General features: G+C 38.4%; 1 protein-coding gene across 3 annotated transcripts in view; it reads left to right on the forward strand.

The window, feature by feature from the left end:
* Window positions 1-12,980, forward strand: part of GLI3 (GLI family zinc finger 3) — a 371,021-nt gene that overhangs the window by 289,691 nt on the left and 68,350 nt on the right. For all 3 annotated transcript variants that reach the window (XM_081932570.1, XM_081932572.1, XM_081932571.1), the window contains exons 9-11: window positions 1,193-1,409; window positions 2,652-2,765; window positions 3,793-3,933. In XM_081932570.1, the coding sequence (XP_081788696.1) occupies window positions 1,193-1,409; window positions 2,652-2,765; window positions 3,793-3,933 (472 nt within the window). The remainder of the gene's footprint in view (window positions 1-1,192; window positions 1,410-2,651; window positions 2,766-3,792; window positions 3,934-12,980) is intronic.

Consider the following 12,980-nt stretch of genomic DNA (forward strand, 5'->3'; position numbering starts at 1 on the left):
CTAGTACTTTTCCTTGTCTTTTCTTGCCTCTCTCTGGAATTTTCCATTTAATCTTTGCATTTCTTCTGTCACCCAGGCTTTTGCTTTTCTCCTTTCTTCTACAATCTCTGTTGTAGCTTCTGCTATCCATCTAGCCAATTTATTGATTTCTTGTATGTAATATGTTTTGGGCTACTTCAGTGATGATTGTTTTTGTTTCCTCCCATAGCTCATCTGTTGTCTTTCTGTGATGTTGAGCAATTCAAATCATTTCTCAACTTCAACTACACATGCTGGAGGAATCTTCTCAATGTCAAATTTCTGAATCATGGGTGGTCATTCAAATTTGGGATACTTTGGTAAAATTGAAGTAGCTAGAAGCCAAGATGTGGAATTTCAAACTTGCACCATTTGAAATTTTGCACACTACTATTTCTGACAATCTATATATCCAGGATGTTATTTATTCCCTGATCATATTCATTGTCACTTTAGGTAAGCTCTTAACTAAAGGAAGGGAAGACGTTTTACAGTCAACAGAAAGTAAATTAGATTCAGGGAAGTTTTAAAAATATTTTGTATTAAAGGGAGATAAAAACCACGCATAGGTATTTCTTGAAATATTTTGTTTGGAAGAGGACAAAAATAACCCCCACATGCAGAAGAAATGTCTTTTCATTTAGGTGCCTTAGGGGAACATTTGATATATTCATTATTCAGAATAGAAAGAATTATTGTATCATTTTTTTCCATCTGTGGAAATAAAGCATGACAGGTATACAGGAGGTCCTGTATGTGGGGAATATGAATAAAAAACTAACAGAAATTGTGTTGTATGTCCAGTGGAAGGAGATGGATGAGTTTGAAACATCTCAAATAAAAGTGGATTACAGTATTTTTTTTAAAGAAAAAAGTTATCTACCATCAGTTTTGAAAAAAAATAATTTAATCGGTTTACATGCTGTTTGCACTTAGTATCAGAGCTCCACATGTGAACTAGTTTTAACTAATTTTTCACTTTCAAAAATATTCACAGTGATAACTTCCATATAAAGCTGGTACATGATTTGAAATAGGCATCATGTCATCTCTAGTGAAAGCATCAGTTAAGGCAAACCTATGCTTGTTTTGAACATAATAATAATTCACATATCTCTTGACTCAATTCCCTAAATAATTTTTACTTACTTCTATTTTCCCTGTTATAATGCAGCCCAGCGCTAAGTTTTGCATACCCTCCCACACCAGTATCCCTCCAGCAGATGCATCAACAGATCATCAGTAGACAGCAAAGTCTGAGTTCAGCCTTTGGGCATAGTCCTCCACTCATCCATCCTGCTCCAACCTTTCCTACACAGAGGCCTATTCCTGGCATCCCTAATGTCTTGAATCCTGTTCAGGTCAGCTCAGATCCTTCAGAGGCTGCACAGGTAAGGGAATGTAAGGAAATCTTTTTGCACCATACTGACTTGTCCACAGTAGCCATTAATCATCACAGCTCTTAGAACAGATTTGCTAACAAGTATCTTGGGGCTGCAATGTATGCAGTCTTTTATTATAAATTACCTAGAGTACATCATGCTTTTGAATTGATGGAGGGTTTTCCATCCCTTATAAATATTTCATTAACTTCCAGATTCAGTGTATAGGAACTTACAGTTTCAGAATGTTCAGGCAAAGGATCTTTGAACAGCAAAGGGATACAATTTATACCCCTGCTGAAGAAGGTAAAAGACAAAAATCTCTCTAATTGTTGAATCAAAGATTAGGACCAAGACACCCATGAACATGTGTTAAGTGTTAGGAACAGCAATTTCTCTCTTGCTTTATACTTCATGTTACACAGAATACTAAGCTAGGTATTTCTCAAATTTCCAGGAGTACCATCTGAAAATTCCAAGAGGCTATGTTAAGTAGAAAAGAAGCAGACAATTTGAAAAAATATAGTGTGCCAATATAATAATTCCCAAATCAATGGACATGATATTCCATTCTCTATGGAGGATAAAGCCATGTTGGCAAATTTGTAAGATTCTGCTGTCTTCATCTCATTTCATTCAAAGATCCTATGTTAATTCATTGCAGATCATGGCCATCCTAAACTAAGGGACTATACAATTATAATAATATAATTCAGAACATATATTGAATAAACTAACTCTGCTCAATATTTGTTTAAGTAAATGTATGTCTACCTTTTTCTAGTAGAAGATAGCAAAATGGGTCCTTTAGATAAAAGACAATGAAAAACAGTTTATTTTATTTTTTTAAGGTAAATAATAAAACATGTAAAATGTCATCCAGGCGAATTTACATGGACTACAGTAATAAAGTTTTGTAGATAAACAGTTTATCCTTTTTTCTTGTGTTGGGCTGGTTTTTCACTGAGTTCAGAAAACTTTCAGTGATAAGGGTTTATTTCCTTATATAATAATTTATATAAAGAAATTATATAAATTATTATATAGCATTCAATCAGCATGTTTCCTTTCTAAGTAAATGCATTAATGAGAAATTATAGTTTTGAAAATGGAAGAGAAATCAAGATCATAATCTCAATCATAGAAATCTGAACTTAGTGAACTTTAATAAAATTTCTTTGAATATTCTGGATGTATTGTATTTTAATTCAAAGTCTACTTATATCTTTTGAATATAAATATGTGCTTCAGAGTAAGCCCACAAGTGAATCTGCAGTGAGCAGCACAGGGGACCCAATGCATAACAAGCGTTCCAAGATAAAACCAGATGATGAGCTCCCCAGCCCAGGAGCTGGATGCATGCAGGTAAACTATGCTTTTATCTGTCCTAGGAAGAGGACGCATTTTGCATTAATTGTTGTAGTGAGTAATCTTTGCCAAAGCATATACTCTACATCTACTAATACTACTAGTCTTTGCATAACATTTAACAGTGGCAGTTATTGGTTGCTTGATCAGGAAAAATTGAGTCCTCTAAAGGCTGTTTCAAAACCCCACGTTGAGGGGAGCAATCTTTCATTAGATTGAAGCTTGAAATACCTCAAAATGGTAATGTATGCCCTGAAAATGAATTTTTTTTAAAGACCATCCTCAGTTTCTCTCTCTCTAAAATCTGAAAATCCAAGCCCAAGTCCAAAAACATGACATTGGTACCTCCTTGTTTGGATATTTGTTGCCCCCTCCCATAAAAAGGCAATAAGTGAGGTTCTAGAAAGCTGCCTTCCTGTGATCATGAATTTGTTCATAAATCAACCTCTGCATAGGTATCATTTAGAAATCACTTCATTAAATTATCATTTTTATTCTGAGACATCAACGTTTGCTTTAAATAGCAGTTCCAGTGGTAATAAAATTGATCGAGATAATATGAACAATTGCTGAGTACAGATTGCACATCATTGATAACTTAAAAGCTGTGGCTAAGGAGCTGGACTCCTTTTCTGAACAGTTTTCTTCATATCATGTCAATACTAGTTTACATTTAAAATAGCTTCTTTTGTATAACAGCTGATGGTGGTTCTAAAAGAATTGCTCTGTTTTACAGTTCTGTTAGCAAAGGTTTAAAACTTTATCAGAAGTGGTCTTAGTCTGAACAACAAAACAAATCTGTAACAGACTTTCTAATTTTTATTTTATTTCAAAGTTGAGAAATTTTACATGGTTTGGAAGAAAGATTAAGGATTATAGACAAGTATTCTAACATGTATCTTTTTCCTTTTTCAAGGTCCCAATATTAGCTTGGTTATTTTACAATAATAGTAGAAACATTGAATAAGTTAAGACCTAAGTGTTTGTTTTTTCATCTGCTTCCTCACTTCCGTGGCCCTGACAGGAACCACCAGAAGGAATGACCTCAGTAAAGGAGGAAGGGGAGAAAGATGAAAGCAAGCAAGAACCTGAAGTGGTCTATGAGACAAACTGCCATTGGGAAGGCTGTTCAAGAGAGTTTGACATGCAGGAGCAACTAGTGCATGTAAGTTAATGGCATTCAGGAGCCAGCTTTGAAAACTATCTGACCTTTTCTAAAGGGTCAGGCTCTCTGACCCCTTGCTGAATCAAGTTTCTTTGCAAACCACATTGCTGACTGGAGACAGCTTATGGATTTCTGTGAATAAAGCAAAACTCCATGCTATACTGTTTGACCTGTTCAGTCAGCTAAAGCTTAGTGTAAAATTCAATAAAGTCTTCAATAGTGTGTGTAATGGCTCTGATCCTGTAAGGCATAAAATAGTATTTTGAATTACAGACTTTGATAGTTATTGAGAAAGAATAAGCTGGGCATGAGTTGTTATTAACTTTTTTGTGAAGCTTGATGTCTCCAGTCCCTTCAAACTGGCTGCAACAATAGAAACAAAAGATGGAGATTTCCCCCCTACAACTCTAGGATATTTGATGCACTTAATATATCAAAATTTTACTATTTTAACAAGGTGAAGTAAATTATTTAGGAAAATAAAAATACGTTACTTTTGGGGCTTTTCATTTTTGGGGCTTTCCATAACATGGCAGGAGTTTTGTCTGGGACAAAGTACAACATGTAACTTCAAAATGGTTTTCATAGATAGTAAGCACCTATAATAATTTTGAATGATAAAAGATGAATACATGATTGGAAAATTATGATGTTTTGGTTTGCATCCAATATACTCCCAGTCAGTCTCTATAGCCAAATCAGAAAGAATGGACATGCCATTAGTTCAGGTAGCAAACACTTTAGCTTGATAGTTATTTATTAAACATTAGTAAATATAAAATGATTAATTGGAAAAAGTGGACAAAGGCATGACAAACCTGCAAGTCATGAGAAAGCTGAAATAAATGAACCAACAAATAAAAAGGGGAAAGGATTTAATACCAACAATCTGCATTGCCAAAATCTATCAAAATACATTTTTTCCAGAACCACTGAAAGTTCATTACTGTAGGTAATTAACACAAACAATCCCAAATTAGAAGTTTTGTTTTTCCAACTTTAACCCCTTTGTATATATAAAAGTAGCAAAATTGGAATGGAAATTAGGACATCAGGTGATACTTCTCTCTTCTACACCGTGAAAGAAACATTTGATGGATGGAAGTGATATATCTAACATTCATCTTCTCATAAGATCACACAAGTGATGGGTTATACCAGTGTGAAATTCAATTTTTCCCCTACCAGTTCTCTTGGTGTGACTTGGTGTGTGTGTGTCATGTGACTGAGTTGGCGTGGCCAAGTTTACATCACTCAAAGCAACCCACCAAACCATGCCCACCAAGCCATGTCCACAGAAACAACAGAAAAGTTCAGCTGGCCAAGTCTTATATCCTTCAACCTGGCTGCTTCTCTCCTCCTTCTCATGTTTGCTCTATGTGTAGGAGCCCGAGAAGGAGGAGAGAAGCAGCCATGTTGAATGCTATGGCAGAGAAAACCCAAACTTTTTTCCCTCCCTTCATAGCGGAGCTACTCAGAAGGCAGCTGCTGACCACAGTCTGTTCTTTATGGTCTCCCCTCCCTCCCGGAATCATATCCTTAAAGACTATGGTCAGTAGCTGCCTTCTGAGCAGCTCTACTGTGAAGGGAAAGCGTTGAAAATGACAGTTGGCAGCTGGAGGCTTCTCGGCACAAAAGGCAGCCGAGCCTTGACAGGTCCCCCTCCACCAAGGCACAAAGGTAGGTGAGCAAGGCGAGCAGCAGCTCCGGGGCAAAGCTGTAGCTGGAGAATGACACATTCCCAGCAGGCAGCAGCTCTGGGGCAAGGTTGAAGCCATGGAATGGTGCATTCCCTGATCCAGTCGAGGTGGGCGGCAGCTCTGGGACCTTGGGAAATGGTACATCCCTGGGCTCCGATCCAAAGCGAAGGGCGAATAGGCGGCATGCATTGTTTACCTTTGGTGAGCTGAGTGGACAAGGTAACTGGAGAGGCGATTAGCTGGGCCATGTGGTGAAGGCACCATATATAGGGCAGGTTTGATGGGCAGGGCGAATTGCCAGACAGGGCGAGTGGCTGGAAGGGGCGAGCAAGCGGCCGGAATGGATGAGCAGCAACCGGGTGGGCAGGGCTGGGGCAAACTAGAGGTGGGTTTTACCAGTTTGGTGAACCAATTCAAATTGTTTCTACCGGTCTAATTTCACCCCTGGATTATACCACTGTACATTGTTCATGTACAGTGCTTTTCTCAGTGTCAAAAATAATTTACTAGGCAAAGGCATCAATTGGATATCAGTTTTACTTATTTTATTTTTTAAATGTCCTTCTTGTAATACCATTTAAAATACCCTTTCATATTGGGTTTGAACTGCTTTGGGTATGAAATGTTGTATATCCCATGCTGTTCTCAGTTCTAATGTGGTTGGAATGGTTTTTAAAATTTTGAATTCTATCAATAGTTTGTAGAGCTACACAAATTTTCTGCATGCTTGTTCTGTTTCAGTACAGGTAATCCTTGCCAAATGTCCATTCTTTCAGCAATTGTTGAAAGTTACAATGGTGCCGGAAAAATGGACTAGTTGCTGAGGTTCTGGCCATTGCAGAATTTCCATGGTCAGTTGATTATTATCTGTGTACTCGTGTGCCCCGTCTGTGATTGCAACATTACAGGGAGCCATGATCCTATAAACATTTTATAATGTTTATAACCCCTTTAGGAGAGGGTGCGGCTAACAAATAAAAATTTATTATTATTATTATTATTATTATTATTATTATTATTATTATTATTATTATTATTATTATTATTATTATTATTATTATTATTATTATTATTATTATTATACGATTGTATCACAGCGGCCAGTTGATTCGCCGGATTTGGCATTGATTACTAGTCGGGCCCCACCCAGGGGCCTAGGACGTCGTAACGTATTTTCGCAATATACGTGCAGATCCAAGCAGTGCAGCTTTTTGCATTTGACTGATGGTGATTTTGTCAAGTTTTAACTGTTTTAAATGTAATTCCAGTGCTTTTGGAATAGCACCCAGTGTGCCGATTACCACTGGAATTACCACTGCTGGTTTGTGCCATAATCGTTGGATTTCAATTTTTAAGTCCTGGTATTTCGCGACTTTTTCATGTTCCTTCTCCTCAACTCTGCTATCACCTGGTATTGCGATGTCTATGATTGTAACCTTCTTTTTCTCAACCAGTGTGATGTCTGGTGTGTTATGCGCTAGTACTTTGTCTGTTTGTATACGAAAATCCCACAGGATCTTGACCATCTGATTTTCGGTGACTTTTTCAGGCTTATGTTCCCACCAGTTTGTTGTTGTTTTAATATTATAATTTTTGCACAAATTCCAGTGGATCATTTGTGCTACTGAATTGTGCCGCAATTTATAATCAGTCTGCGCGATTTTTTTACAGCAGCTGAGTATGTGGTCAACAGTTTCATCAACTTCTTTGCAGAGTCTGCATTCGGCATCATCAGAGGATTTTTCGATTTTGGCCTTAATGGCATTTGTTCGGATAGCTTGTTCTTGCGCAGCCAGGATGAGTGACTCTGTTTCTTTCTTTAATGTACCTGTTGTTAACCATAACCAAGTTTTTTCACTGTCCACTTTATCTTTTATTTTTTCCAGAAATTGACCATGTAAGGCTTTGTTCTGCCAACTCTCCATTCTTGATTTTATCACATCTTTTCTGTATTCTTGTTTTGTCTGTTGGGCCTTCAGTAGATTTTTGTTCTTTACTTCGATTAATAGATGTTCTTGACTTTCTTTTAAATAATCAGCTAGTGCATGTTTTTCTTCTTCAACTATTTGCTTCACTTGTAATAATCCTCTGCCACCTGATTTTCGGGGCAGGTATAGTCTATCAGTGTCACCACGTGGATGTAAACTGTAGTGCATTGTCATTAGTTTCCTTGCTTTTCGGTCCAAAATGTCCAAATCAGCTTGTGTCCAGTTAACTATACCAGCTGTGTATCTTATAACTGGTATTGCCCAGGTATTTATGGCCTTGATTGTATTTCCACCATTTAATTTAGATTTCAAAATTTTCCTAACTCTGTTGGTGTACTCTCTCCTGACAATATTTTTTACTTGTCCATGTTTGATGTTATCCAACTGCAAAATGCCTAAGTATTTGTAGGCTTCATTTTCGTTGCATTTAATTAGGTGGCCATTGGGCATTTCAATTCCCTCACATGTAGTGATTTTGCCCCTTTTTATGGATACAGTGGCACATTTTTCCATGCCAAACTGCATTGAAATATCGGTGCTGAATACTCGGACAGTGTTTGTCAGTGATTAGATTTCTATTTCTGACTTTCCATAGAGTTTCAAATCATCCATATATAATAAATGTGAAATTTTTTCAGCTTCTTTGGCTGTTTGGTAGCCTAATTTCATTTTTTTTAAGATTACTGATAGTGGGATCATCGCAATGATGAAGAGAAGAGGTGAAAGTGAATCACCCTGGAAAATTCCTCGCTTGATATTAACCATTCCATAGTTCTCATTCCCTACTGCCAACTCAGTTCTCCATTGTTTCATCGCCTTTTCAGTGAAGGATGTAATATTTTTACTAATGCCAGTTGTTTCTAAGCATTTTATGATCCAACTATGTGGCAATGAGTCAAATGCTTTTTTATAATCAATCCAGACCATATTCAAGTTCGTTTTTCTTTTCTTACAATTTTCTAATATCATTTTATCAATTAGGAGCTGATCTTTTGTGCCCCTACTCCTTCTTTTGTTGCCTTTTTGCTCTACTGGCAAGATGTTGTTTGTTTCCAAATAATCCATAATGTTATCTGCAATAATGCCTGTGAGTAATTTAAAGGTTGTTGGCAAGCATGTTATTGGTCTGTAGTTTTCAGGTATTGTTCCTTTAGTTGCATCTTTCTGAATCAAGTATGTTTTTCCAGTTGTCAACCATTCATCAATTTGACCATTTTGTAAAATTTCATTCAGTTGCCTGGCCAACATTGCATGTAAACTGGTCAGATATTTGAGCCAGAAACCATGTAATTGATCATTTCCAGGTGATGTCCAATTCTTTACTTTTTTTACTCGATTTTTGACCATCTCAGTTGTTATTTCTAATACTTGCATTTGTTTGTTACCAATGCTTTCCTCAAAGTCATGTATCCACTTTGCTTCCTTATTGTAGTCCTTTGCATTTCCCCACAATTCTTTCCAGAATTCAGCTGTGGCCTGCTTTTCTGGTTTTTGACTTTTGGTGCCACCATTCACATTAAGACTTTGATAAAAAACGCCGTTGGTCTGATCGAAATTGTTGATTTTGTTATACTGGATGATTCGTGCCTCATATCTTTCAATTTTTCTAGCTGTTGCTGTTATCTGCTGTTTTACAATCTCTACAGCTTCATTGATGTTTCTTGTATCCAATCTATATCTTCTGATTAGCTGATCTATGATTTTTCTGTTTTTAAGCCGTTGCTCATGCATGTTCTTTAAGTTGCTAGCATCTGCCCTTAATTTTTTGACTTTTTGTTCTAATCGGATTTTCCACTTTGGCTTTGATGCTTTTTCAATTGTGTGATTAGGTACTTTGATTTTAATGCCTAGTTCATTAGTGACTATTACAGCTGCACTGTACATTAACTGATTTGTTTCCAAGATGGATCCCGATTCAATTGTTGAAAGCACTGCATTAACCATTTTCATGATAGGACCCAAAATTTTCTTAGGGACAGTTTTTAATGATGGTAAACGTTGCCTTTCCTCCCTAGCCAGAAAATGTTCCATGATCTTGTCCTTCAGTTCATTTTGTTTTTGAGTTGGTTCATCAGTTGGTTCAATGGTAAGTAGTTCTGGTGGTAGTGTTTTTATTTCCTCTCCGGCAGCTTCCTCTGGGAGTTCTCCTATGATTTCTTTAGTTGTGTCATGAGTATCACTTATTTCCTCTTGTGATGTTGTTGTTGTTTTTTTTGCAATTTGCCTGAATTTCCTCAAGTTCAACTTTGCTAAACACTTTATTTCGTATAATAAATCGCCTTTGATCTGCTAGTCGTTGTCCACTAACATTTGAATCTGGATATTGTTGTTTCCATAAATCATACATTCGCTTTAAATAGCCTCTTTTTTTTGGCTCTGAGCTGTAATAACAGGCCATTATGGCACGATTTTCATCTGCACTATATTTCTGTCGTTTTGTTGGCTGGTCCACTTGTAGCCCACTTGTCGACGGATGCCCAGGGACCTCAACATCCGCCGCGGCCCTTGTTAACCCGCGCGACGACCGATGCGGTATAGAATTTTTATTCGTTTCTTTCACCATGTTGTATGGGTTGGCGAGTTTTTTTATGGGGCCAGGTTGCCAACCTGACCCCAACCATCCTCCTTTCTCATCCGGGCTTGGGACCAGCAATGGCGGAGTTGTTGTTGTTGTTGTTGTTGTTGTTGTTGTTATTATTATTATTATTATTATTATTATTATTATTATTATTATTATTATTATTATTATTATTATTATTATAACATACTTCCAGCTTTCCAAAGTCAGTGGGGAAGCCTGCTGGGAAGGTTGCAAATCATTCAAGTAAGCTCTGCTTTTTCTTTACTTCCCCACACATGTAGAGCCTCCAGAGGCCGTCCCTGATTTCCCATATTTCACATCGCCTGCACCACTTCCCAGAAGCTCCCCAACTTCCCACAACCTGTGTGCAGCCTGTACTGGCACTCTCTAGACCCAGGATGGTGAACCTATGGCACACGTGCCACAGGTGGCACATAGAGCCATTTGTCAGGGCACGTGAGGCGTTGCCCTGTCAGCTGGCCAGCGCACATTCATGTGCTGGCCAACAGAGTTCAGCCTTTTTAAAAGCCATTTTCACCCTCCCCAGGCTCCAGAGGCCTTATAGGAGCCTGGGGAGGGCGAAAAGAGCCTTCCCCCCCCCCGGGGCCCTCTGGAGGTTTCAGGAGCTTCCCGGAAGCCTCCGGAGGACTAAAAAGGATGCTACGAGCAAACCGGAAGTGACTTCCGGTTTGCTCATAGGGTCAGTTTAAACCCTCTGGAAGCTTCAGGGAACTTCAGGAGGCTTCCCTGAAGCCTCCGAAGGGCAAAAAACGATCCTACAAGCTTCGGAGGCTTCAGGGAAGCCTCCTGAAGATCCCTGAAGCCTCCAGAGGGCCTCCGGTGGGCGGGGAAGCTCTTTTCATCCTCCCCAGGCTCCTATAAAGCCTCTGGAGCCTGGGGAGGGCAAAAAAAGCATGCAAAAAATAGGGGGAGTGCCTCTCATGCGCACATGCACACTGGGGGGGGGTCACAGGTTGCATTATGGGTGCGGCATGCCTGCACACAACCCCTCTGCGCTCCCCCCTTATGGCACACAGACAAAAAAGGTTCACCATTGCTGCCCTAGATTTTTCCTGGCCTCCGGCCACTATGACTCATATGCAGCCTGCACAACTCTTCTCAGGTCCTCCCTCATCCCTTCAATTTTTTTTTTGCAAAAAGTTTTTTATCTTTTCCCTTTCAAATTCATTCATAGATATACATTCTTATAATTGCTATTTAACATGTATCTATTCGTCATTATACTCATTTTTACACACACAAGTGACTTCCGGGTTGCTCGGAGGGTCGTTTTAAGCGCTCCGAAGGCATCAGGGAAGCCTCGGATAGTCCCTGAAGCCTTCGGAGCGCTTAAAACTACCCTCCGAACAAACCGGAAGTCACTTCTGGTTTGCTCGGAGGGTGGTTTTAAGCGTTCCGAAGGCTTCAGGGACGGTCCCTGAAGCCTCCGGGGGGGGGCAGGGGAGGCTCTTTTCGCCCTCCCCAGGCTCCTATAAAGCCTCTGGAGCCTGGGGAAAGCGAAAAATAGCTTTCAAAAAGGTGAACTCAGCTGGCCAGCGCACGCATGCGTGCTGGCCAGCTGACAGGGCAGCGCCTCGCGTGCCCTGACAAATGGCTCCGCGTGCCGCTTGTGGCACGCGTGCCATAGGTTCGCCATCATGGTCCTATATCAATCCCTTGTTCTTCTAATTCTTCTATTTTAGTTCTCTCTGTGCTGTTAGTATATATTTGTATCTAGTAACCTTTTTCATACTACTAATATTTGAGTGTGTCAGAGCTTCCACCGTTGAAAGCCACATTGGTATTTCCATATAGTTCTTTTCTTTCACTTTTCCCCATACTGTAGTATGGGAAATAGTTTATAAACTATTTCTTACATAGTGTCTCTGAAAGTAACCACGTATTCTATTTTTCCCATTCCACAACAATGTGTGCCAACCCAGTTGCATATAGTATCCCTCCAAGGATAATAACCTTTCATTTCTTAATAATATCCATTCTTTTATCCACATTAAAGCTGCTGCTTGGTAGTATAATTCCAATTCTGTACACCAAATCCACCTCTAATCCTTGAATCATGTAATATTCTTATATTAATTCTCGCTTTCTTTCCATGCTAGATACATTTTCCTATTATTTTATTTAGTTTTTCGAAAAAATATTTCCAATTTTATCAGTTTGAAATAAAAATAATATTCTTGGTAATATACTCTTCTTAATTACCGCTATTCTTCCCATTAATGATAGCTGTAAGTTTTCCATTTCTCTACATCCATTTCAATTTGATTTCTTAATTTATAATAGTTATCTTTCTTAATGGTTACACATCTTGAAGTCAGCTGTATCCCTAAATATTTCACTTTTTAATTATTTGAATATCTAGTTTTTCCGTTATTTCTCTTTTCTGTTTTTCTGTTACGTTTTTCACTAGAATTTTTGTTTTATCTTTATTAATTTTCAATCCTGCCACTTCTCCATACTCTTCTATTTTATCTAGTAGTTTTGGACCTGTTTCTATTGGATCTTACATAATAAATACCAAGTCATCTGCAAGTGCTTGCAATTTATATTCTTTTTAAATTTTCATTCCTTTTATATCTTTACCTTGCCTTATCTTTCTGTTCAAAACTTATAGTGTCAATATGAATAATAGCGGAGATAACGGGCACCCTTACCTAGTCTCTTTTCTAATCGGCACTTTTTCTGTCATATCAGAAAAAGTCATGGTCAGATCACTCACTCCTTCGTCTTGACTTCCCTGGTGCTACCTCCCGCCGC

This window comes from Natrix helvetica (assembly GCF_964273705.1).
Source record: "Natrix helvetica genome assembly, chromosome: Z".
NCBI lineage: Eukaryota > Metazoa > Chordata > Lepidosauria > Squamata > Natricidae > Natrix > Natrix helvetica.